This window comes from Halichondria panicea, chromosome 8, assembly GCF_963675165.1.
Source record: "Halichondria panicea chromosome 8, odHalPani1.1, whole genome shotgun sequence".
Lineage (NCBI taxonomy): Eukaryota > Metazoa > Porifera > Demospongiae > Suberitida > Halichondriidae > Halichondria > Halichondria panicea.
Genome location: NC_087384.1, coordinates 6,610,829 through 6,633,715, shown reverse-complemented (window position 1 = coordinate 6,633,715; position 22,887 = coordinate 6,610,829). Strand labels below are relative to the sequence as shown.

The window sequence follows — 22,887 nt, the reverse complement described above, 5'->3', positions numbered from 1 at the left end:
TAATATGAGTAGGATATGAAGCCTCTCTATTCTGAACACTGATTCAAGTTTCAGGACATTATTTTAGTGTAGTGATGAAGCGTGAAGAGCCCAGTGATTATCAGCTGATATCTAAATCTACATACATTAGTCGTGGACAGACTTTAACGAGCAGTGCAGTAATGCCACTATCAAGCATTGGTGAGGAAGCAAAAGGAGAACACTTACCAGTCAATCTGTGTCTCCATGCAATGTCAATGAGTCATTGACATTGCATGGAGACACAGTAGTGTACAATGTAGTGTGATATATATGATAGTGGGTGTATTGTATGTACTGTTAATGATATTCATTATTGTGGTTATGTAAGTTACAAGCGATGATGTTAACGATATTCATTTTGTTGTGGTACTTTGGCCTATATAAAGTGGTTGCATTCAAAGAGTTATATCATTAGCTGGTCATAATCCCATTATATAGTCTAGTTATACATCTTGCACAAGGCAACAACCATGGCTGAGAGGGTGCTGCCTTGCTGTATTACAATTACTACCTTCCTTATAATCATACTATTTGCTTGCTGTCCAGTAGTGAGGTACGCTAGAATCATAGGCTATCAATAGCTAGATCTATAGTGAGCAAATAATATATGATCGATCCTCCTCCTTATGTAGTTTACGTCAGCTTTGCATATCTGCATCATCACAGGGGATACTATTGCTTTGGAAGAGAAGGAAAAGTTAGGTTAGCAGATGGACCCAGCTCCAGAGAGGGGAGAGTGGATATTTGTGTGAATAGACGCTGGTACACTCCATATCAAGACATCTGGGAGATTGAAGAGACACGAGTGGTGTGTCGAGAGCTGGGGTTTTGTCAGCAAGGAGGTATGTTGGTATGACAATCATAATTATGGTTGAATTGATACGTCCATTGCTATAGATTTATGAGCATTGAATTCTAGTGTACACGATTATTATACATAGATTTTATATCTTGCACTTGCATTACACAGGAAGCTTAGTAACAGGTCAGAGCTATCAGCGCTATATTCCATACGATATCAGTGAAGTCAACTGCACTGGAGATGAAGCCACACTGAGCAACTGTTCTGTGATCTACCCGTCAAGTAACTGTGATACTTTCGTGGGGGCCGGAGTGTCTTGTTATTCAAGTAAGTCATGTGTTAAAATACATCCATTAACCCAAATCTCATCATGTTCCTTTTCCATTAGTTCCAAACATCCCAACAAATGTGGAGATCACTGGCGTTAATCTTAATCCGTACTCCATTCAAGTGACCTGGTCACCTCCAGACATGAGCAACTGCACTGATGTGGATGAGTACAGAATATTCTGTTACGATCATTGCTATTTCTACTTCACGGAAATAACAGTTCACTCTTTAAATGCAACAATACAATACACTTCTAGGTATAGTATTTTCGATTCGTGCACCTTTTCTTGCTGTGTTTCGGGCAACAACAATGCTGGACAAGGTCCTCAAAACTGTGTGGAGGGACGTGAGTGTATTATAACGTCATGTATATGCAATTAAATTTTCATTTTTATACAGCTATCCCCACCCCTCCACGAAATTTGACAGTCCAGCCGTCACAAACGTCACTGCTGATTGAGTGGCTAGAGCCAGAGCAAGTCTATGGGCTTTTCGATGCTTATTATGTGGTGTGTGGGACACAGACTAGACCTAGAGTCAGCTCTAGACATATATACAGCATCACCCAAACTGCTGTTAACATTACTGGACTGAGTGTGTTCACGAATAATGGGATTTTGTCAGCAAGGAAGTAGACATGACAATCATAATTATGGTCGAATTGATACGTCCATTGCTATAGATTTGTGACATTCCACGATCCTTTTGATGATGATAATTTCAATTCTTGTTTCTTCTATTGCCGTGTTTCTGGTAACAACAGTGCCGGAGTAGGTCCTGCTAGCTATATAAGAGGACGTGAGTGCTCTTTATTTCTTGTGAGATTCCTTTTTATTATTATTAAATTAAAGCTAACCCCCAGCCCTCCAAGAAACGTGACAGTCAAGCCTTCACAAACATCAATGCTGATTGAGTGGCTAGAACCAGAGCAAATCATTGGTGAATATTATGTGGTGTGTGAGACACAAAATGGACCTAGAAGAGTCAGCTCTAGATGTATATACAGCATCACAGAAACTGCTGTTAACATTACTGGACTGAGTGTGTTCACAAGATGATACGAATGCTGTGTCACAGTGAGAGTTCTCTGGTACAAGTTGCGTGAATGCTACAACTGCTCCAGGTATTCCATGTGTGCTAACATTATGCAATAATTGTTGGTACACTATAATAATCCCAGATCTCCCTACTGCCCCTCTGGTTGTCAATGTCACTGAGCTCACATTTAAGTCCATCCAACTGGAGTGGTCCCAACCACAACCAGCCAATGGCACTGAATCTGTTTAACAGTGTTATACTATAAAAGGGACCGTTTCAGGTTACTGGGTGAAGGGTGGGCTTTAGGTAAACTTCAGCCATACTATGCCAGTATCTACATAGTGGCACAGTTCAAGGCTTGACCTGTGCCATATGGCAGATATTGGCACAGTGTTTCCTTTGATCTGCCCACTCAAAATGCAACAATGTGTATATACATTTACAAACAGGTGTAAAGTACGGAACGATTATATCATGTGGAGCGTTAGCAATAGCTGTAGTGGTTATGATCGTACTGTGTTTGTGTTGGAGAAAGAGAAGACAGAGAAAAGCCAACACAAAGTAAGTGCATTCATTTTATTTGGCTATTTTAATTAATTACTGCAGAAATCTCTCTGGTACTATAAACGAGCATCAGTCTACAAACAAACAAAAAGGGAACGCAAATGAACAGACATTGAGCACATCCGAACAGAAACAGAAAGTGAACACATTAGCAGTATTATACGGAAATAAACCCCAACAAAAAAACAAGCCAAAAAAGAGGTTTACCTTACAAAGGATGAAGAATTTGTTTAAAAATGCAAAGAACACAGAAACTCCTCCCATTTCTACGAGACGCTATCTTAAAGATGATGACTTCATGGTCGGGAATTTCGATGGTCAACCAGCCATTCCCTCAAGAACCACCATCATGGATCAAGTCAGTGCAAGTCCGCAAAGAAGCGCTGATGAGCCTGCAGCAGGATCAAGCCCTCACATCAAACAGATCGAAAAGTGACTTTACCATACTGAGTGAAGAGACACGATTTACGGTAGATTCTGAGAGCCATTACCAGCCGTTGGTGAAGAGAGCGGAACAAAGTGTGTACGATATAGTGACAGTCGGTGGTAGCAAAGATGGTGAGAATAAGAATATTGAGACTGTTTCAAACAATTCTGAAGGCCACTACCAGCCACTGATGAAGCGTGAAGAGCCTAGCAATTATCAGCCGATATCTACATGCATTAGTGGTCATGGACAGACTTTAACAAACAGTTTTGTAATGCAGTCAGAGAGTAACTCGGAGGAGGGCTACTACCAAGCATTGGTGAGGAAGCAGGAGGAGAACACTTACCAGTCATTGACATTGCATAGAGACACTAGTGTAGCATGGGTGTATTCAAGAGAGTAGTCTTGGTGTATTGTATTGTTTGTTTAAGTTTAGTTATTACATAACTAATTTGTTGCCTTGAAAGTCATTTGCTGCATATAGAAACCAGCATAGACCCCACTTGCTACATAGATATGAATAATAATTTGGTAGTTTTGTTCTGTTTTTGGTGGCTGGAATTACAATATTGTTAAATATACGTGCATCGAAACCACGCATATGCTGTCTAGTACATTTACCACAGGAACCACAAATGTCTCATTCAGTGTGCACTATAAAACCAATAATTTGAAGTATTGGGTGGAGGGTGGTCCTAGATCTTAACTAGGGAGAGAATAGGTGTGGCTTATTGGATTAAAGGTCACTTGCAATATACCATATTGGTTCTACATTATCCCATATACTGGCACTGCTATTCCTTTGATCTCAGAGATCAAAAGGCAACAAGTGCTCTTTATGTCAATATTCATTCTTTGTGGTTGTGTACTTTGTATGTTAATAATGTCATGCTCTGAAAGTCATTTGCTGCATAGAAACCTATCTATCCTAGAAAACTTTTTATTTGGGCAGGAAATGCGTTTTAATGCAGGTCGTCCTGTAAACAACGAACAATCAAATAAAGTAAAAACAAAAAGACAAGAACATAATAACTTTTTCATGTATGCATATTTGCCAGTTTTAATTGCCATAATACACCAGAGGAGGTTGGACACGATCACGTGCATCACTTTTTTTGCTGAGCTGGCGCAGAAATTGACAAGGATTTTCTATGTAAACTTCTAGCTGGTGTTGCACGGTCATTGGAGACTGAAGGCAACATTTATGTATCTCTCTGGCTACTTTGAATATAAAGTATTCATTAACCAACCCGATCCCCAGCGATCCCCTCTATTCTGGCGAGTTATCAGTGCATACAGTGTTTACTAGATTCTTGCCAGCCAGTACAATGCAAGCTGCATACAGCACCGCTGAACTATACTCTACCCTATAGTCTAGCTAATCTTGGTCCGGCCAGACAACAGACACAGCTAGTCCGGTGTTACAAGTCAGCAAAGCAAGAATATCCATAACTTTTTATCACACAGTTATTCGGTATCTATGGTAACGTGAGCAGAGACCTTAGGAATGTCACATGATTGATGACGCGTGGCCAACCTCCTCTGATAATACACTGCACTTCATAGCAGTAGGCGGTGACTCTCAAGTGTGTTGTGGTTTTGTGGTCTGTTCACACTATATATTTATTATAGATCTAAATTATACATGTTTGCAGGTACCACGTCTACTTCGTACAGTTCTAACTATTACAAGGAAGTTGACTGTGCTGGACACGAGAGTGATCTGAGTTCTTGCAGTATTACGACTCCTCCCACTGGTTCATGCTCACAAGCTGTTGTTGTTGACTGCCAAAATTTTAATAGTGAGTCTTAAGATGCTCCCATGCTGTATAGCTGCAATCATAACTTCCTTTCATACCCCATGCACAGCTCCACTTTCTCCAACAAGCCCTTCAATAAGTATTCTCAGTTCCACCTCAATTAGACTCAGATGGTCTCGTCCAAGTAGTACAAGCAACTGCAGAAGTATCGATGGCTATAGAGTCACTTGTACAGCTTCTGGGTGTTCCAGTTTGAGTGTAGCATCAACAACACAAACCACTCTCACCCTTAATCTGCTGGTGGTGTTACTAGCTGCAACTATTTATGCTGCATTAACAGCTACAACAATGCTGGAAGTAGCTCTTCAACATGCACCTCTTTGCGTAAGGAGATTACATTGTATCATGTCAGTGTTAACTCCCAACTCTTATTCTCCACACTACTGCAGCTGTTCCAGGTACACCCAATTCTGTGCGGGGAACGGTTCTGAGTCCACAGTCAGTCCAAATATCGTGGTCACGCCCATCAACGAACTACCAGCATATCACTGGATATCGGGTATCCTACAATAACCAGGAAATGCATACTACATCAACAAGTTTAACAATCAATGGCTTGACACTCACAACGTACACTTTCAGTGTGAGCGCTAACAGTGTGGCTGGTCGGAGTCAAAGCCGTTCTACCACTGTGACCATAGGTAAACCTTCAAACCCCTCCTTGCACATTCATTAATTATTGTCTGTACAGCTCCCCCTAGTGCTCCACTACAACTGTCTGCAACAAATCTGAGCCCTACCTCATTTATTTTGAACTGGGGTAGGCCTAGCAACACGTACGGTCACCCATATAGCTTCACTATCAGCTGCGACGAGACCTCCTACAGCAACACTGGAGCACAAATAATAGCAACACTGAACTTAAATATTGTGTCATACACAGTTAGTTCTTTGCAGCCAAATACTATGTATCGATGTTGTGTGTCAGCTGTGAACAATGCTGGGGAAAGCACCACTTGCGTTAATAAGCGTACACTGGAAGGAGGTGAGTACATTTGTTATTGTTATTAATTTTTTCATCAATTAATTTTTTATATAGCTCCTTCTGGGTCTCCTGTAAATCTCCATCATCGAGTACTTAACCCCACTGTCATAATGCTTTCCTGGACTGAACTTCCATACCAGCAGAGGAATGGAATCATTCGCCACTATGAAGTGAGGGTGTGTCAGATTGAACCAGAGGGACAGTGCGAGGATCACCAAGCAACTGGAACAACCTTGGAGTTATCCACCTTACACCCACACTATAGGTACAGCTGGACTGTGGCAGCCTACACTGTTGCTAGGGGTCCATACAGCCAGTCACTACCACCCTTCCAAATGCGAGGACAGTAAGTGATGTCAATGCTAATTATTACAGAAGGAATGTAATACCTTATTTCCCCATTATCACAGCATACCTTTATTTATTTACTAGATTGGCCATTGCATGTGCCTACGGTACCATTACTATGAGCCAAAATAGATTTAAATACCATATAGCAGGTAATTTTCGTGGGGTAAAAAATTCGTTATTTTCGTGGGTAAGCTGACCTCCACGAAATGTTAATGTAGGCGTGGCTTACCGGAACGTATGAATGCAGTACAAGTAACGAGACTAAACGAAATTTTTACTCACGAAAACCATCGTTTTCCAGATAAACGAATTTTTTACCCCACGAAAATTACCTGCTATACGGTAGTGTATGTATGACATTATGTAGTGTCACGGTGCATGCTGTTCATTCACAGAACCAGGTGTGTATTCATGCACTCCTAATATTAGCATTTGTTTATATAGCCCCTTCTGGGTCTCCTGCAAATGTCCGTCAACGTGCACTTAACTCCACTGCTGTATTGCTCTCCTGGATTGAACCTCCCTACTACCAGAGGAATGGAATCATTCGCCACTATGAAGTGAGGGTGTGTCAGATTGAACCAGAGGGACAGTGCGAGGATCACAAAGCCAAAGCAATCGGAACAAGCTTGGAGTTATCCTTACACCCACACTATAGGTACAGCTGGACTGTGGCAGCGTACACTGTTGCTAGGGGTCCATACAGCCAGTCACTACCACCCTTCCAAATGCCAGAGGACAGTAAGTGCATGGTGTCAGTGCTGATTATTGCTAGGAAGAAATGTGTTTACTAGATCTACATTACGTCAAGGATTTATTCCAATTGGGCGGAATGCTTGACTTTTGCACACTACTGGTTTCTATTTATAGGATATAGATCCTGCCTCTGATATGAAGTATGGTGATTACGTAGGGTAGTAGTGAGTTGCATGCCCTCTTCTCTTATAAGCCCTTGAGTACATTAATTTGTAGAACCCTTGTTTCCCATTATAGCCTTATTTAAACTTAGATTCCCTTGCCTACATATTAGTGAAATGAATATTGTTACAGCGCATGCTGTTAATTCCATTCTGCACCTGTAACAGGACCAAGTGGCCCTCCACAGAATGTACGGCATGGATCATTGCGTGACTCCTCAGTGCAGCTGTTCTGGAGCCCACCTCCCCTTGAAGATCAGAACGGGATCATTACCAGATACAATATGTATATTCTGAATGCTGACAATATTGTTATCGCTAGAATGCCAGAAGTGGGTGTCATGACAACTATAGAATCTCTAGAAGAATTCACTACTTTCTGGTTTCAGTTATCGGCCGTGACAGCTGCTGGGGAAGGGCCCCACACTGTGTACGGACCTGTTACTACGGCAATAGGTGAGTACTATATATAGCCAACGTTACATTGTGTACTTTTACAAACAGGTGTAAAGTACGGAATATTGATAGGATGTGGAGCATTTGCGTTAGTGGTAGTGATTTCAAATGCTTTCTTGATCGTAATTTGTTTGTGTCGGAGAAAGAAAAGACAGATAAAAGACAACGCAAAGTAAGTGCATCCATTTTCATTTTGCTATTTTAATTTAAAATTGTTTTTATTGCTGCAGACACCACTCTGGTACTAAAAACGAGCATCAGTCTACAAATGAGCAGAAACTGAACACAACTGAACAAAAAGCAAAAACAATTCCTTCCATTCCCACGAGACGCTATCTTGAAGATGATGACTTCATGGTCGAGAATTTTGATGGTCAACCAGCCATTCCCTCAAGAACCGCCATCATGGATCAAGTCAGTGTAGGCTCACAAAGGAGCGATGATGAGCCTGCAGTCCCACCTCGATCATACCTGCTGGACAACGAATTCGTACAAAGCCTCGAGGTGAGGAGGAAGGACGAACCAGACCTAGAGGACGAAGAAAAGATCTACCAGCCGTTGATTCCACCAAGACGTTACGAAGAGAGTTGCCAAGACAACTCCGATGTTTATCAAACTCTCACTTCAAATAGATCAAAAGGAGACTCTAGGGAAATGCATTTCAGACTAAAGAGATACAATTTGCGACTGATTCTGAGAACCATTACCAAGAGAGCAGAACAAAGTGTGTACGAGATGGTGACAGTCGGTGCTAGCAAAGATGGTGAGAATATTGAGACTGTCCCTAACAATTCTGAAGGCCACTACCAGCCATTGATGAAGCGTGAAGAGCCTAGCGATTATCAGCCGATATCTACATGCATTAGTCGTGGACAGACTAGTTTTGTAATGCAGTCAGAGAGTACCTCGGAGGAGGGCCACTATCAAGCATTGGTGAGGAAGCAGGAGGAGCAGGGGCGGATCCAGGATTTAGGGAAGGGGGGTTCTTACTTCTTGGCCGCGCGAAGCGTGGACAAGAAGAAGTGTTACTCGGCGCATAGCGCCGAAATTTTTGGCTGACCACGCCCCCTTTTACATGCCACGCCCATTAATTAACCACATTCCCTTCAACAAAAACATTATACAAAAACATAAATTATATAATATCTGAAAGAACACAAGGCAAAGCCATTCTCATGCTCTGGGATAGTGATTGCACTTTCTTCTCTTTCAGGAGAGCTCCATTGGCTGATCCTCAGCGGAAGATCTCGTTGCTTGCTTCGATGAACATGGAGGGGTGATGGAGGTGGCTGGTGGTTCCAGTGGAGAGATAGTTGTGACTGGAGGAGAGATGGTTGTGACTGGAGGAGAGACGGTGGTGGCTGGAGGAGAGACGTTGATGACTGGAGAAGAGACGGTGGTGGCTGGTGGTTCTCTTGAAGAGGAGACTGGCTGTAGATCATCTAGATTATATTATATTAGTCAATATAATTATTATAGCAATTATAATTAATCTATACAGTGTCTATCATTCAGTATGCAGTGCCATGAACTCTCCCTTACCTGAAACTTTAACCAGGAGTCAATGGAGGGTTGCAATCTAAACCTTTTGTTAGGATTCATGGCCAGGCTCAATTATCACTGCGACCATTGCTGGATGAGTCAATATAGCCAGCCCCACCCTCATATTATGCAGAGAGTACCAGCCCCACCCTCACATTATGCAGAGAGAACTTTGTACCCTATTGTCATGACAGTAAGCTAGCTAGCCAGGTGTAATATAAAGTATCAACTTAGTGGAAGGGTAGTTCGTACGAACCCAACGAACTACCTCTGGATCCGCCCCTGAGGAGAACCCTTATCAGTCATTGACATTGCATAGAGACACAGTAGTGTAGTTTCGGCGGTCAATCGCCCTTGGTAGTATGTGATAGTGTATATTGTTTATGTTTACTGCGTAGCGCAAGCGACTGGCCAACTGCCTATAAGTCACTCGTCTCAGCGGAAGTGTATAGATCATATGACACTACCAAACATGAATATCATTATAGATAATGCGGTTAAATTTTGCTATGAGATTTAGCTACTATGGAATGTACTGAATCCCCTAAAGTGTAAGTGCGGTTACAATTATATGACGTTGAGCAATCTGATAGGCTGCAATGCTCGTTGCAGCTGAGACGAGTGACTGATAGGCAGTTTGCCAGTCCCTCGCGCTACGCACGCAAGGGGCTGTCGCCGCCAGTCTAAACTTGATCCACCAGTTGGATATGCTGTCCCGCAAATGAGAGCCGATGTTTCCATGACGACAAGAAGCAATGTACCACAACCAAGGCTTCAAATTTGGAGCTTCTAGCCAAAATAAAAACCCCAATATTTTAACTTTCATTGTTACTTATATCAGTGCAAAATTGCTGTGTACTGCGCGAACCATACTATAAACATTCATATTATTGTTTTTCATGTGTTTGATAGCTGCATCATAATTATTTTGTGTTAGTGCAGTTCAGTTGTTCTGAACCCCAACATTTTAACTTTCATTGTTAGACCGCTTGCAAACATTGCTGTGCACGTGTACTGAGCAAACCATAACACGTTAACACATCGTAATATTAGTGTGTCAGTACAGTTGAAGAATTTTGTTCATTGGGCCAGGCTATAGAGAATTGATGCATGTTATATAACTATTAGGAGAGAGTTATAGATCTAACTAATTAGGAATGCAGGTTAAAAGGATTGTGGCTGTGCTCCTACCATTGCTCTTGTGGCAAGTATTAAGGTCAGTTTCATGTCAATAGCCTATAGCTATACTGATAGCTAGTTCTAGTTCTATACTGATAGCTCGTTCTAGTTTCAGCGTGGTAGAGAAACGGTGATTAAGTTAATGGTAAAATGCACTTAGTTACAGTGTATCTATAGCATATTGTACTGTCTTCGTGTTGAGTTTGCATAGTTTCTTTTTTAGAAGTTGCAAAGGGTGTACGATAAATGACGTCAGATTAAAAGACAACACCTGGCCTACAACTGGGAGGGTAGAGGTATGCAACGGAGCTGAGACGTGGTACAGCATTTGTACCCGCTCGATAGGCCTGGCTTATGTTGTATGCAGACAATTGGATTACTGTGGACCCAGTTGTCAGTTAGACTATATAGGTTAATTAATGCGGTTTTATTATAATATTACATGTTTGCAGATATCACATCTACTCCGTACAATTCTAGCTATTTCAAGGAAGTTGACTGTATACTGGACATGAGAGTGATCTGAGTTCTTGCAGTGTTATGTCCCTTATTGGTTCATGCTCACAAGCTGTTGTGTTGGATGTCGATATGTTAATAGTGAGTCTTCACTAGCTAGATGTTCCCATGCTATACAGAGCTGTAATCATAAATTCATTTCATACTCTATGCACAGCTCCAAATTCTCTATCAAACCCTTCAATAAGTATTCTCAGTTCTATCTTATTTAGTCTCACGTGGTCTTATCCAAGTACAAGCAGCTGCAGAAATATCGATGGCTATATAGAGTCACCTGTACAGCTCCTGGGTGTCCTGGTTTAATACAAACCAATTTCACTATTTATTCTGCTGCTGATGTTACTAGCTGCAACTATCGATGCTGCATCTGAAGCTACAACAGTGCTGGAAGTAGCTCTTCAAGATGCACTTCTTTGTGTAAGGAGATTACATTGTATCAGGTCAGTAATCCAACTCTTATTCTCCACACTGCAGCTGTTCCAGGTAGACCTAATTCTGTGCGGGGAACTATTCAGAGTCCACAATCAGTTCAAATATCGTGGTCACACCCATCAACGAACTACTACTATATAACTGGATATCGGGTATCCTACAATAACCAGGAAATGCAAACTACATCGACAAGTTTAACAATCAATGGCTTGACACTCACAACATACACTTTCTATGTGAGCGCTAACAGTGTGGCTGGTCGGAGCTCAAATTAAACAGTTCTACCACTGTGACCATAGGTAAGCCTTCAAACCCCGAGTGTAAAGGGCTAGTATATTTCCTTAATTCTTGTCTACACAGCTCCCCCTAGTGCTCCACCATGGCTGTCTGCAACAAACCTGAGCCCTACCTCATTTATTTTGAGGTGGGGTAGCCCTAGCAACTGGCACCCTCCCAGCCATGGTTGTTGCTTTGTGGTAGATGTGTAAGTTACACATCTACCACAAAGCAACAACCATGGCTGGGAGGGTGCTGCCTTGCTGTATTACAATTACAACCTTCTTCATAGTCATACTATTTGCTTGCTGTCCAGTAGTGAGGTAAGCTGGAATCATAGGCTACCTAGTCTAGTAGATCTAGTAAGTAAATAGTAGACGATCGATCCTCCATCAATCCTTCTGTAGTCTACGTCAGCTTTGCATATCTGCATCATTACAGGGCAATCTTTTGCTTTGGAAGAGAAGGAGAGGTTAGGTTAGCAGATGGACCCAACTCCAGAGAGGGGAGAGTGAACATTTGCTTTGAATCAGTGTGGTACACTTCGTGTCAAGATACCTGGGGGATTGAAGAGACTCGAGTGGTGTGTCGAGAGCTGGGATTTTGTCAGCAAGGAGGTATGTTGGTATAGGATTATCAACTGATACGTCCATTGCTATAAATCTAGTTGATGTGAGTGATTAAGCATTGAACTCAGTTCTATATAATTTGCTATAGATCTCAACTAAAATATCTTTCCCTTTACACAGGACGCTTTGTAACAGGAGTTATCAGAACTATACCAGAGTTATCAGGACTATATTCCATACGATATCAGTGAAGTCAACTGCACTGGAGATAAAGCTACACTGAGCGGGTGTTCTGTGACATACTATTCAAGTAACTGTGGCAGCGGCGTAGGGGCCGGAGTGTCTTGTTATTCAAGTAAGTCATGTGTTGAATACATGCATTAACCCAAATCTCACCATGTTCCTTTTTCTATTAGCCCCTAAAAGGCCAACAAATGTGGAGATCACTCGGATTAACTCTTCCTCCATTCAAGTAACCTGGTCACCTCCAGACATGGGCAACTGTACCGATGTGGATGGCTACAGAATTACCTGTTACGATGATTTATTGTGTTATAGGTCTTATTATTTCATGGAAGAGACTTCAAGTCATTCATTGAGTGTGACACTCCATGATCCTTATGATAATGAGTATTTCAATTCTTGCTTCTTCTATTGCCGTGTTTCTGGTAACAACAGTGCTGGAGTAGGTCCTGCTGTCTATGTGGAGGGACGTGAGTAACTCGTAATTATTCTTACGTTCCTAATTATTATCAAATGTACAGCTCGGCCCGGCCCTCCAAGAAACGTGACAGTCCAGCCTTCACAAACATCAATGCTGATTGAGTGGCTGGAGCCAGAACAAATCTATGAACGATACAGTCAATATTATGTGGTGTGTGGGACACAGACTAGACCTAGAGTCAGCTCTAGATATATACTCAGCATCACAGAAACAGCTGTTAACATTACTGGACTGAGTTTGTTCACAAGATACGAATGCTGTGTCACAGTGATATTTCTCTGGTATCGTAGTGTCCCAAGCTGCGTGAATGCTACAACTGCTCCAGGTATTCTTTGTGTGCTAACATTATGTAATATATTTTTATATGAACTAATTCAGATCTCCCTGTTGCCACTCTGGCTGTCAACGTTACTGAGATCACATATAAGTCCATCCAACTGGAGTGGTCCCGACCACAACCCATCAATGGCGCCATCTCCCACTACACCATTACATGCCTGCCAGCTGATGGAACTATTGTGAGGTTGAATACCACTGCTGATGGACTAGAGACTGTGAGCAACCTCCAACCATTGACCAACTACACTTGCTGTATCTCTGCCACTAATGAAGCTGGCGAAGGAAATGACACTTGTGTGCATGGATGCAAGGACAGAGCGAGGTATGTTGATACAGTATGAATAAGTTATTGTGATATCTTTATCTTTCTATACATGCAGGTCCTCCTACTGAACCACAAGAAGTTGCTACAGTTTTGACCTACACTAACAGTATCACACTGACTTGGACAGAGCCAGCTGAGAGCTATGGACAAGCTATCTTGTTCTATAGTATCAACTGCACATCAGCACACCGCAGTGTGGAGATACCACGAGCATACACTACCTCTGTGGAAGTGTCTGGTCTTAATGCCAACACCAACTACACTTGCTGTGTTTCAGCAGGGAATTCAGTGGGCGTTGGACTCCATCAATGTATCATTGTCATGACAACTATAAACACTGGTACGATATAAAATGCATTGTAGTTATATAATTATTCACTACAGAACAACAACCACCATCTGACAACAGCCAAGGCAACCTGGTGACAGTTGTATCTGCTCTAGCAGTAGTAACTGCAGTGTTGCTACTTCTGGGAATTGTGATAGCATGCATAACATGTTGCTGTTGTTACACAAGGAAAATGAACAAACAAGTGACTCTTAAAAGTCCTCAAAGGTAATACCCACTGCAAAAACACTAGTATATAATTATTAGTAATTGCTATCAGTGTGAAAAAATTGTTTTGTGTATACAGCCCTGTTTTTTCCATCCATTATCACTTGCTATTTTTCATAGTGGCAGAAATCACTCTCGTACTAAAAACAAGCATCAACACACTACCAGGAGCAAATCTCCTGACACTACAAGCGAACAAAAAGTGAACACATTCGAACAAAAACAGAAAGTGAACACATCAGCAGTATTGTACGCAGACAAGCCAAAAAAGATTTCTACCCTACCAAAGGAGGAGAAGAATGTGTTCAAATTTACAAAGAACACAGAAACTCCTCCTATTCCTACCAGTCACCATATTGAAGATGATGACTTCATGGTTGAGAATTTCAATTATCAACCAACCATTCCCTCAAGAGCCACCGCCATCATGGGTCAGGTCAGTGCAGGCCCACAAAGGAGCGATGATGAGCCTGTAGTCCCACCTCACGCGCAACTGCTGGACAACGCATTTGTACAAGGCCTCGAGGCGTTTGTAGCCGAGGTGAGTGGGAAAGACGCACCGGACTTAGGGGACGAAGATAAGAAGATTTATCAGCCGTTAATCACACCAAGACGTTACGATAAAGACGTCTCCGATGTTCATCAAGCTCTCATTTCAAATATAGAGACTCTAGGAAAATGGCATTTAAAACTAGAGAGATACGATTTGCCACAGATTCTGAGAACCATTACCAACCGTTGGTGAAGAGAGCAGAACAAAGTGTGTACGAGATGGTGACAGTCAGTGCTAGCAAAGATGGTGAGAATAAGAATATTGATCCTGTTCCTAACAATTCTGAAGGCCACTACCAGCCATTGAAGAAGCGTGAAGAGCCTAGCGATTATCAGACGATATCTACATGCATTAGTGATCCTGGACAAACTTTAACGAGCAGTGCAATAATGCAGTCAGAGAGTAACTCGGAGGAGGGCCATTATCAAGCATTGGTGAGGAAGCAGGAGGAGAACACTTACCAGTCATTAACATTGCATAGAGTTACAGTAGTGTAGCATGTGATTAGCGTGTGGGTTGTATAATAGTGGTGTTAATGATATTCATTATTGTGGTTATTACGTTCAAGAGCTGTACGACGTCATTTGTTATGGTATAAAGTGGTTGCACAATCATAATCATAGCTGGGTCTGCGTCATAAACCAGTTTCCTCATTCTACTATAATAAAACAAAGTTGCAAACATCTTGCAACACAATTAAGTTGATGAACCATGGCTGAGAGGCTACTGCTTTACTGTATTACAATTGCAATCTTGTTTATATTTGCTTGCTGTCCAGTGAGGTAAGTTGAAAGTGACACAAATTATTTGCTAGATCTATAAATTGAACCAGTAACTTTGTACAATGTACTATAGATCTCTATATAAGCCTCTTTGCAATATTTCAATCAGGGCATCACATTGCGATGAACCAGAGGGAACAGTTCGACTGGTTAATGGACCCAGCTCTAGAGAGGGGAGAGTGGAGGTTTGTGTGGAAGGACGCCGGCACACCCCTTGTCAAGAAACATGGGGGCTTGAAGAGACACGAGTGGTGTGTCGACAACTGGGGTTTTGCCAGCAAGGAGGTTTGCTTAAATAATAAGTCAATTTAACTTGAAGCTGTAACCTACGCTAACGATTTTAAAGCTCTTACCCTAATCCGTTGCACAGGATCAGTATCAGATGAGTACTATTATCCCATAAACGAGTTCCATGTAAACTGCACTGGAAATGAAGCTACACTGAGCAACTGTTCCCTGAACACATTAGATTACTGTGACAATTATCGGTCGGCTGGAGTGGCTTGTCATGCTCAAAGTTAGTCACAATCATAGCTATAATGATCCTGCAAGCACCAATAATTATTAACACCTATAATTATAGCTATTGACAAGAGTAGAGATAAGAGTACTTTTATCTACTCTTGCTATTGATTGAAGTATGGACCACTGACTAATTCTTCTTTTCAGTCCCACACAAACCAACAAACATGGAAATCGAAGTAATTGACCTGTTCTCCATTCAATTGACCTGGTCACCTCCAGACATGAGCAACTGCACTGATATTGATGAGTACAGGATAAGCTGTAATTTTTCTTACCCGTGTTCTTACACAAATACTCGACAGACAACTTCAATAACTACATTCCTACATGATTATTATTTTTATCGTTGCAACTACACCTGCTGTGTTTCAGGCAGCAACAGTGCTGGAGAAAGTCCTCAAGAGTGTGCTTTAAAACGTGAGTTTTCATGATCGATATAATTATACTTAATTTTTGTCTCACTATAATTATAGCCCGTCCTACCCCTCCAAGAAATGTGACAGTTTCATCGATCCAACCAACTTTGCTACAAATAGAATGGATAGAACCAGAACAAATCAATGGCGACTTTGATCTATACTCAGTGGTATGTGGAAACAATACCAGAAATATATACAGCATCACAGAAACAGCTGTTAACATGACTGGACTGAGTGTGTTCACAAGATACGAATGCTGTGTCACAGCACAAGCATTTAACTATTATGATTATACTACCTTCAGCAGTTCGCCAAGCTGTGTTAATGCTACTACTGCTGCAGGTACATGTACCTAGTATATATAGTCTTATAAGGTACCAAATGTGTAAATGGGTAATAGACAATAAAGAATGTATGATACAGATCTCCCTACTGCCCCCCTGGCTCTCAACATCCCTGGCATCACATATAAGTCCATTCAACTGAAGTGGTCCAGACCTCAACCCATCAATGGCATCATCTCCCACTACACCATTACATGCCTGCAAGCTAATGGAACTATTGTGAGGTTGAATACCACTGCTGATGGACTAGAGACTGTGAGCAACCTCCGACCATTGACCAACTACACTTGCTGCATCTCTGCCACTAATCAAGTTGGCAAAGGAAATAACACTTGTGTGGATGCAAGGACAGAGCGAGGCATGTTGACACAGTGTGAACAAGCTAATTTATTTTTCTATACAGGTTCTCCTACTGAACCACAAGAATTAGTTGCCATAGTTTCGGCCTACACTAACGGCATCACGCTGACTTGGACAGAGCCAGCTGAGAGCTATGGACAAGCTATCCTGTTCTACAGTATCAACTGCACATCAACACACCACAATGTGGAGATACAACGAGCATACATTACCTCTGTGAATGTGTCTGTTCTTGATGCCAACACCAACTACACTTGCTGTGTTTCAGCAGGGAACTCTGTGGGCGTTGGACTCCATCAATGTATTATTGTCATGACAGCCAAACTGCTAGTATATACTGGTACGATATGTAATGCATTGAAAGGATATTATAGTTATTATTCACTATACAGAACAACCACAACAACCACAAACTGACAGCAACCAGCTGGTGACAGCTGTGTCTGCTGGAGTACTGCTAGCAGTGTTGCTACTTCTGTGTATTGTGATAACATGCATAACCTGTTGTTGTTGTTACAAGAGAAAAACGAGCAAACAAGGTCAACAAAGGTAATACCCATTGCAAACACTGATCCACCATTATTTTTGATTGTGTATACAGTCCTATAGACTGAAAGGTAACGTTTTTTATTTCCATTAATGTACTCCTGATGGTATCCAATTGCTTATACTTGTTGCAGCAGTGCAGATCCAGTGTACGATGTTCCTGAAGATATAGAGCTCAAAGAGAAAGGCAGTAGTACATTGAGAAGTGGTCCACAAAACAACGACACATCACGCAGACACGTGTACAAAGAAGAGGTGGAGATAAGATATGAGAAACCAGTGCTTGCTTCGAGTGGAGGGACTGCAACGAACAAAAAACAAAAAGAGGAAAAGCCAATGATGCTGATAGCTAGTCCATCCATCACTCAACCTGGGCAGCAAAGTAGTGAGAAGATCTACCAGCCATTGATCCCTCCCAAGACTTACAAAGAACAAGAAGTCTCAGCCTACCAAGACCTGGCCTTTGAGACAAGAGACGCTGGGACAGACGTGGCTAATAATTCAGAGGGACAGTACGAGCCAATCAGGAAGAATGATGAGGACGATCAGTACGAGCCCCTGTCGTTTGGAGGGGGTGGGACATCTCAGGAGGAGGGGGCGTATCAACCACTGAGCTTCCAGAGGGAGGACGACAACACTTACGAAACTATTCAAACCACCACCACCCGTACATGAGAAATGAACTATGACTTTGACTATAATAATAATACTATATGAAAATTTGTTCTGTGTGTGTGTGTTGCATTGATGTTTGAGTGGTGTTTTTTTGTGTGTACACTCTTTTATTGTTCCACATGTGTTGGTTTGCTGGATTTTGATGCCACAACTGTAAACCAATAGGATCACAAACTGCCATGATGTCAGTGAACTCTTATAATGTGACTGTCTATATTATAATTATGTGCTTTATTGATTAGTGGGTGTATCTGACTTATGCTATAAAACTTGGGCTATGTCTACAATATTCTCTATCCCCTGCAAGTAACTAGATCACCACCCTATAGAGCTAGAAGTACGTTACCAAAATAAACTTCAAGGATCAGTGCAGAAACTGTCAGAAAGGGCAGTATACGAGCCACTGTCATTTGGAGGTGGTGCATGGTGTATCTTAAAGAGGGGCTTCAAGATGAGACAAAACTATATAATAAATTTATTATGTTTGATGTTTTTAAGATATTATGTACATGTACACATGCACAATACAATGATCAGTCTCAGTCTAGGCAAGCTAGGGCCTATCGCAGCTGTAAATCTACTAAGTCGTTGTAATCTTAGCAAAGTGAAAGGTATACTAGTACTGAGGTCTATATAGCCTGAGGACAGTACAGTGCTGTGTTTGCACAACAGTTGTCCCTAGCAAAACCACAGTACAATTAAGCTATGAATAATTATCACTATGCTAAATAGGGAGGTACTGGAATTACATGTCTACCACTACAGTCACATGCATAGCCACATAAAGCCATAGATAGTAAATAAAAGCCTTTTAAAAAGGTCACTTCCCGTTCAAATTACAAATTTAGATCTGAACTCTACACACAAAGAAGGCCACCACTATCAGTATGCCTATGGCTAAAAGTCTGCTGCTCTGCTTCATCCTCACAATTACAACATTCCTCTTATTTGTTTGTTGTCCAGTGAAGTAAGTTGATCATGCATGCTACAATGTGTACCAAATTACCATATAGCTACATAGACTTGTTTAGAGTCTACATCATAGTATCTTAAGCTTACTAAAACGTTATGTAGGTCCTGCAGCCACGGAGAGATCCAATTGGTGGAAGTTACAGGTGCTTTCAATGGGACTCCCGAGGTGTGTGTTGCTGGGAGATGGAGTGGAGTCTGTGCTGACATGTCTGCTATGAACCAAGCAGCTGCAATAGTGTGCAAACAGCTGGGCTGTGGACATGGTGAGTAAAGCAAACAACTAAAACTATTTCTTGCTAAGAAGCTGGTTGCAAATAATAACTATAGTGTATAGGATACGTAGACGATCAAAGACAATGTCACAACAGTACACTCAAGTTTCAATGCAGAGGAGGAGAGTCAAATTTAACTGGTTGTTCTATTTTGAATGGTGCTGACTGCTCAACAGGAGAAGATATGTGTATTGTCACTCAGTGCACTTCATGTCAGGCACAATTAGGTACTAAGAAGAACTATTTCAGTTGATCCCTAATATCTTGCATGTATATATCTGTTTAACAGATTTATTGGCTTATGGAAGTGGTGATGATCGTGATCAGCAAGTGCCTATGCTAGATGATGGTTCGTCTGAGGCAGTTGTGATACAACCGTTTCCATTCTTTGGAGAAAATCAGAGCGAGCTATTTGTAAGTTCCCAAAATGTTAACTCATTGTTAATTGAACTTTTAAAAATATTATAGGTAAACACGAATGGAGTTTTGTCTTTTCATGAAGGATACAGATCCTTCAGTCCAAGACCCCTACCATTTACTGGTGTGACACCACTGATTATACCTTTCTGGAGAGATATCCATATAAGTTGTAACGGTAGCGGTGAAATTTACTATAGAGCAGTAAATGTGTCCGGATCCTACCAAGCAAGCCTACTGGTGAACGACTACGTATACAGAGAAACTAGGTTCTTTCCAACATCCATATTTATCGCTACATGGCATCAAGTTTATCCTTTCAATTGCTATAATGCAATGCATCAACAGAATACATTTCAAGTAGTTTTGATGACGAATGGACAAGATTCTTTTGCTTGCTTTTTATATGAAGATATTCAATGGGGGCCAGGCGCACAGATTGGATTCAATGCAGGAGATGGGAACAGATCATTCACTGTACCTGGTGGACTGACTGGTGCTACACTGTACATGGAGAGTTTGTCCAATGTGGGAAGACCCGGGCTGTTTGTGTATCAAGTAGACGGTAAGTATATTGTGTACGTGTATACTGACATCTCATAACCATTTATAATCCCACATTCGTTACACAGGTGATGAAATAGGGGCACTTGCTAGCAGTCCCACACAGCTGATAGTCACACAAGTATTTCAGATGTCACTTCAGCTACGTTGGACAAATACACACAGTGATGGAGTGGACCATTTCAATGTGTACTGCTATCACACCAGCTGTCCCTATTGCTCTCATCTACCAGCTGTGCACACTGTAACTACATCAAGTACCATAGCTACGGTCACCGGACTGACACCATACACAGAGTATGAATGTTGTGTGACAGCAGTTTACTTAAACCAGGAAAGCGACTGCTCAGAAGAACTGAATATATCTACTTTATTAATACCAGGTAACTGACTGTGTGTTAAAATGTACTTACTCTAGCTTGATGTGTCTCCTTACAGTACCACCAACAAGGCCAGTTGATGTTGGTATCACTGAAACAACCAGCACATCATTTAAACTGGAATGGTCTAGACCATTACACATTGATGGAACACTACTGTACTACCAGATAACATGCTTACAGAACCTCAACAATGTCTGGCTCAGCACAACCATGAACAGTAGTGTGGATGTGAGCAACCTCCAACCATTCACTAACTACACGTGTTGTATCTCAGCTACTAATCAAGCTGGTGAAGGAAGAAGCGCGTGCTCTGATGCAAGAACAGGTGCTTAATAGGGTGTGTAGAATTTGTAGGATCTGGGTGGAAAGATTGTATTGGTGTAATAGTAGCCAAAATAATATCAGGAGCCCATAAATAAGAGAAGGAGCGGCTAATTTCAACGTATACTCGGGGATCATGTCTCGTAATTGCCGGTGAAACCGCACTTCCTTGTTTGGAAGCGACTAAGTGCTTGCAAACCGCAGCCCTGTATTGTGTATAACACGTGTAGGGATTCAACCACTTAAGTGATCTGCATATATGGAAATGCGGTCGTAACCACTTACGTAACGTGATCCCCGTAGTCAGCCGCTCCTTCTCTTATTTATGGGCTCCTGATAATATCTAATGCTATATAGATCTAGCTGATCTCCAAGTTTCCAGCAGTCAAATCAACTTTGTAATTGCTTTGTCGGCTGGAGCACTATCAGCATTTCTGGTAGTCCTGGCTCTTGTGATAACATGCATAACCTGTTGTTGTTGTTACAAGAGAAGAACAAGCAAACAAGTGACTCTTCAAGGTCAACAAAGGTACTACTGATAATTATAATCCTAGTACTGAAAGGCAACTCTTTCAAACTGTTTGCATGTAGGTATTTCCATAGCTATAGTGGTATCCATAACATCATGAATGATTGCCTGTCTTAATGTACTTGCTGCAGCACTGTAGATCCTGTGTACGATGTTCCTGAAGATATAGAGCTCAAAGAGAAAGGCAGTCCACAAAGCAACAACACATCACACAGACATGTGCAGTACAAAGAAGAGGTGGATATACGATATGAGAATTCAGCAAACAAAAAACAGAGAGAGAAGAAGCCAATGATGCCGATAGCTACTCCACCCATCACTCAACCTGGGCAGCAAAATAGTGAGAAGATCTACCAACCATTGATCCCCCCCAAGACTTACAAAAAACAAGAAGTCTCAGCCTACCAAGACCTGGCCTTTGCAACAAGAGACGCTGGGACAGACATGGCTAATAATTCAGAGGGACAGTACGAGCCCATCAGGAATAACGATGAGGACAATCAGTACGAGTTGCTGTCATTTGGAGGGGGTGGGACATCTCAGGAAGGGGCGTACCAACCACTGAGCTTCCAGAGGGAGGACGACAACCCTTATGAAACTATTCAACCGCCCGTACATGAGAATTGAATGACTCTTTGTACATAAGAATTGCATGACTGTTATGTTATATGTATTGCTTCCTGTCATGCTTTGTTATGATCTACTCGGAATGTTTTTTTTACTCAGTGTACATGTAAACATGCCATATTTCTGATTACTGTAGTAATACATAATAATATGAGTAGGATATGAAGCCGCTCTGTTCTGAACACTGATTCAAGTTTCAGGACATAATTATAGTGTAGTGATGAAGCGTGAAGAGCCCAGCGATTATCAGCCGATATCTACGTGCATTAGTGGTCCTGGACAAACTTTAACGAGCAGTGCAGTAGTGCAGTCAGAGAGTACCTCAGAGGAGGGCCACTATCAAGCATTGGTGAGGAAGCAGGAGGAGAACCCTTACCAGTCATTGACATTGTATGGAGACACAGTAATAATGTAGTGATAGTGGTGGGT

At 41.7% G+C, this 22,887-nt stretch overlaps 5 protein-coding genes and 1 long non-coding RNA gene across 12 annotated transcripts in view; all 6 read left to right on the top strand.

Annotated features, from left to right (window-relative positions):
• Positions 1 to 22,878, top strand: part of LOC135340503 (receptor-type tyrosine-protein phosphatase delta-like) — a 36,366-nt gene extending 13,488 nt beyond the window's left edge. For 2 of the 4 annotated variants that reach the window (XM_064536849.1, XM_064536851.1), the window contains 5 exons: positions 6,783 to 7,079; positions 7,424 to 7,711; positions 7,760 to 7,883; positions 7,942 to 8,616; positions 22,780 to 22,878. In XM_064536849.1, coding sequence (XP_064392919.1) covers positions 6,783 to 7,079; positions 7,424 to 7,711; positions 7,760 to 7,883; positions 7,942 to 8,616; positions 22,780 to 22,873 — 1,478 coding nt within the window. In that variant the 3' untranslated portion in view covers positions 22,874 to 22,878. Of the gene's footprint in view, positions 1 to 2,640; positions 2,753 to 2,797; positions 3,656 to 6,782; positions 7,080 to 7,423; positions 7,712 to 7,759; positions 7,884 to 7,941; positions 8,645 to 8,924; positions 9,260 to 22,779 lie in introns of those variants that run through there. The other 2 variants (XM_064536850.1, XM_064536852.1) reach the window with 2 other exon arrangements.
• LOC135340518 (uncharacterized) lies at positions 410 to 1,803 on the top strand. Its single transcript, XM_064536870.1, has 5 exons — positions 410 to 574; positions 688 to 863; positions 992 to 1,150; positions 1,212 to 1,499; positions 1,553 to 1,803. The coding sequence occupies exons 1-5, from the start codon at positions 492 to 494 to the stop codon at positions 1,786 to 1,788; spliced, it is 942 nt and encodes a 313-aa protein (XP_064392940.1). The 5' UTR covers positions 410 to 491; the 3' UTR covers positions 1,789 to 1,803.
• Positions 9,994 to 11,828, top strand: LOC135340521 (uncharacterized). Of its 2 annotated transcripts, XR_010396394.1 has the most exons (6): positions 9,994 to 10,469; positions 10,656 to 10,825; positions 10,885 to 11,029; positions 11,106 to 11,365; positions 11,423 to 11,679; positions 11,741 to 11,828. It is a non-coding gene; the product is annotated as an uncharacterized LOC135340521 (long non-coding RNA). The 2 variants fall into 2 exon arrangements; XR_010396392.1 differs by having other exon boundaries at positions 10,656 to 11,029.
• On the top strand, positions 11,849 to 15,306 carry LOC135340516 (uncharacterized). 2 transcript variants are annotated; one of them, XR_010396390.1, is made up of 9 exons: positions 11,849 to 11,979; positions 12,098 to 12,273; positions 12,406 to 12,580; positions 12,642 to 12,938; positions 12,990 to 13,274; positions 13,328 to 13,610; positions 13,669 to 13,953; positions 14,023 to 14,169; positions 14,290 to 15,305. XR_010396390.1 is itself a non-coding variant. In XM_064536869.1 (9 exons), the coding sequence occupies exons 6-9, from the start codon at positions 13,556 to 13,558 to the stop codon at positions 14,912 to 14,914; spliced, it is 1,137 nt and encodes a 378-aa protein (XP_064392939.1). In that variant the 5' UTR covers positions 11,849 to 11,979; positions 12,098 to 12,273; positions 12,406 to 12,580; positions 12,642 to 12,938; positions 12,990 to 13,274; positions 13,328 to 13,555; the 3' UTR covers positions 14,915 to 15,306. The 2 variants fall into 2 exon arrangements, 1 of the variants encoding a protein (XP_064392939.1); XM_064536869.1 differs by having other exon boundaries at positions 13,998 to 14,169; positions 14,290 to 15,306.
• LOC135340514 (phosphatidylinositol phosphatase PTPRQ-like) lies at positions 15,344 to 18,510 on the top strand. 2 transcript variants are annotated; one of them, XM_064536867.1, is made up of 9 exons: positions 15,344 to 15,504; positions 15,614 to 15,789; positions 15,875 to 16,021; positions 16,174 to 16,446; positions 16,503 to 16,790; positions 16,872 to 17,150; positions 17,196 to 17,492; positions 17,545 to 17,701; positions 17,836 to 18,510. In XM_064536867.1, exons 1-9 carry the CDS (start codon positions 15,434 to 15,436, stop codon positions 18,371 to 18,373), a joined length of 2,226 nt encoding a protein of 741 aa, XP_064392937.1. In that variant the 5' UTR covers positions 15,344 to 15,433; the 3' UTR covers positions 18,374 to 18,510. The 2 variants fall into 2 exon arrangements, with proteins under 2 accessions (XP_064392937.1, XP_064392935.1); XM_064536865.1 differs by having other exon boundaries at positions 17,833 to 18,510.
• On the top strand, positions 19,155 to 22,552 carry LOC135340509 (uncharacterized). The gene is made up of 9 exons (XM_064536859.1): positions 19,155 to 19,340; positions 19,448 to 19,608; positions 19,680 to 19,844; positions 19,907 to 20,031; positions 20,086 to 20,599; positions 20,667 to 20,981; positions 21,037 to 21,306; positions 21,660 to 21,831; positions 21,963 to 22,552. The coding sequence occupies exons 1-9, from the start codon at positions 19,261 to 19,263 to the stop codon at positions 22,456 to 22,458; spliced, it is 2,298 nt and encodes a 765-aa protein (XP_064392929.1). The 5' UTR covers positions 19,155 to 19,260; the 3' UTR covers positions 22,459 to 22,552.
• Positions 22,879 to 22,887: the final 9 nt, after the last annotated feature.

Bases quoted from the DNA above. Each gene is read 5' to 3' on its own strand.
- LOC135340514 (XM_064536865.1), top strand. From the start codon at position 15,434: ATGGCTGAGAGGCTACTGCTTTACTGTATTACAATTGCAATCTTGTTT. The intron at 16,022-16,173 runs GTTAGTCACAAT...TCTTCTTTTCAG, and splicing joins AGTGGCTTGTCATGCTCAAA to TCCCACACAAACCAACAAAC. The intron at 17,702-17,832 runs GTAATACCCATT...TACTTGTTGCAG, and splicing joins AGCAAACAAGGTCAACAAAG to CAGTGCAGATCCAGTGTACG.
- LOC135340518 (XM_064536870.1), top strand. From the start codon at position 492: ATGGCTGAGAGGGTGCTGCCTTGCTGTATTACAATTACTACCTTCCTT. The intron at 575-687 runs GTACGCTAGAAT...GCATCATCACAG, and splicing joins GCTTGCTGTCCAGTAGTGAG to GGGATACTATTGCTTTGGAA. The intron at 1,500-1,552 runs GTGAGTGTATTA...ATTTTTATACAG, and splicing joins TCAAAACTGTGTGGAGGGAC to CTATCCCCACCCCTCCACGA.
- LOC135340509 (XM_064536859.1), top strand. From the start codon at position 19,261: ATGCCTATGGCTAAAAGTCTGCTGCTCTGCTTCATCCTCACAATTACA. The intron at 20,032-20,085 runs GTAAGTTCCCAA...AAAATATTATAG, and splicing joins AAAATCAGAGCGAGCTATTT to GTAAACACGAATGGAGTTTT. The intron at 20,982-21,036 runs GTAACTGACTGT...GTCTCCTTACAG, and splicing joins ATCTACTTTATTAATACCAG to TACCACCAACAAGGCCAGTT.
- LOC135340516 (XM_064536869.1), top strand. From the start codon at position 13,556: ATGAAGCTGGCGAAGGAAATGACACTTGTGTGCATGGATGCAAGGACA. The intron at 13,611-13,668 runs GTATGTTGATAC...CTATACATGCAG, and splicing joins GGATGCAAGGACAGAGCGAG to GTCCTCCTACTGAACCACAA. The intron at 14,170-14,289 runs GTAATACCCACT...TATTTTTCATAG, and splicing joins ACTCTTAAAAGTCCTCAAAG to TGGCAGAAATCACTCTCGTA.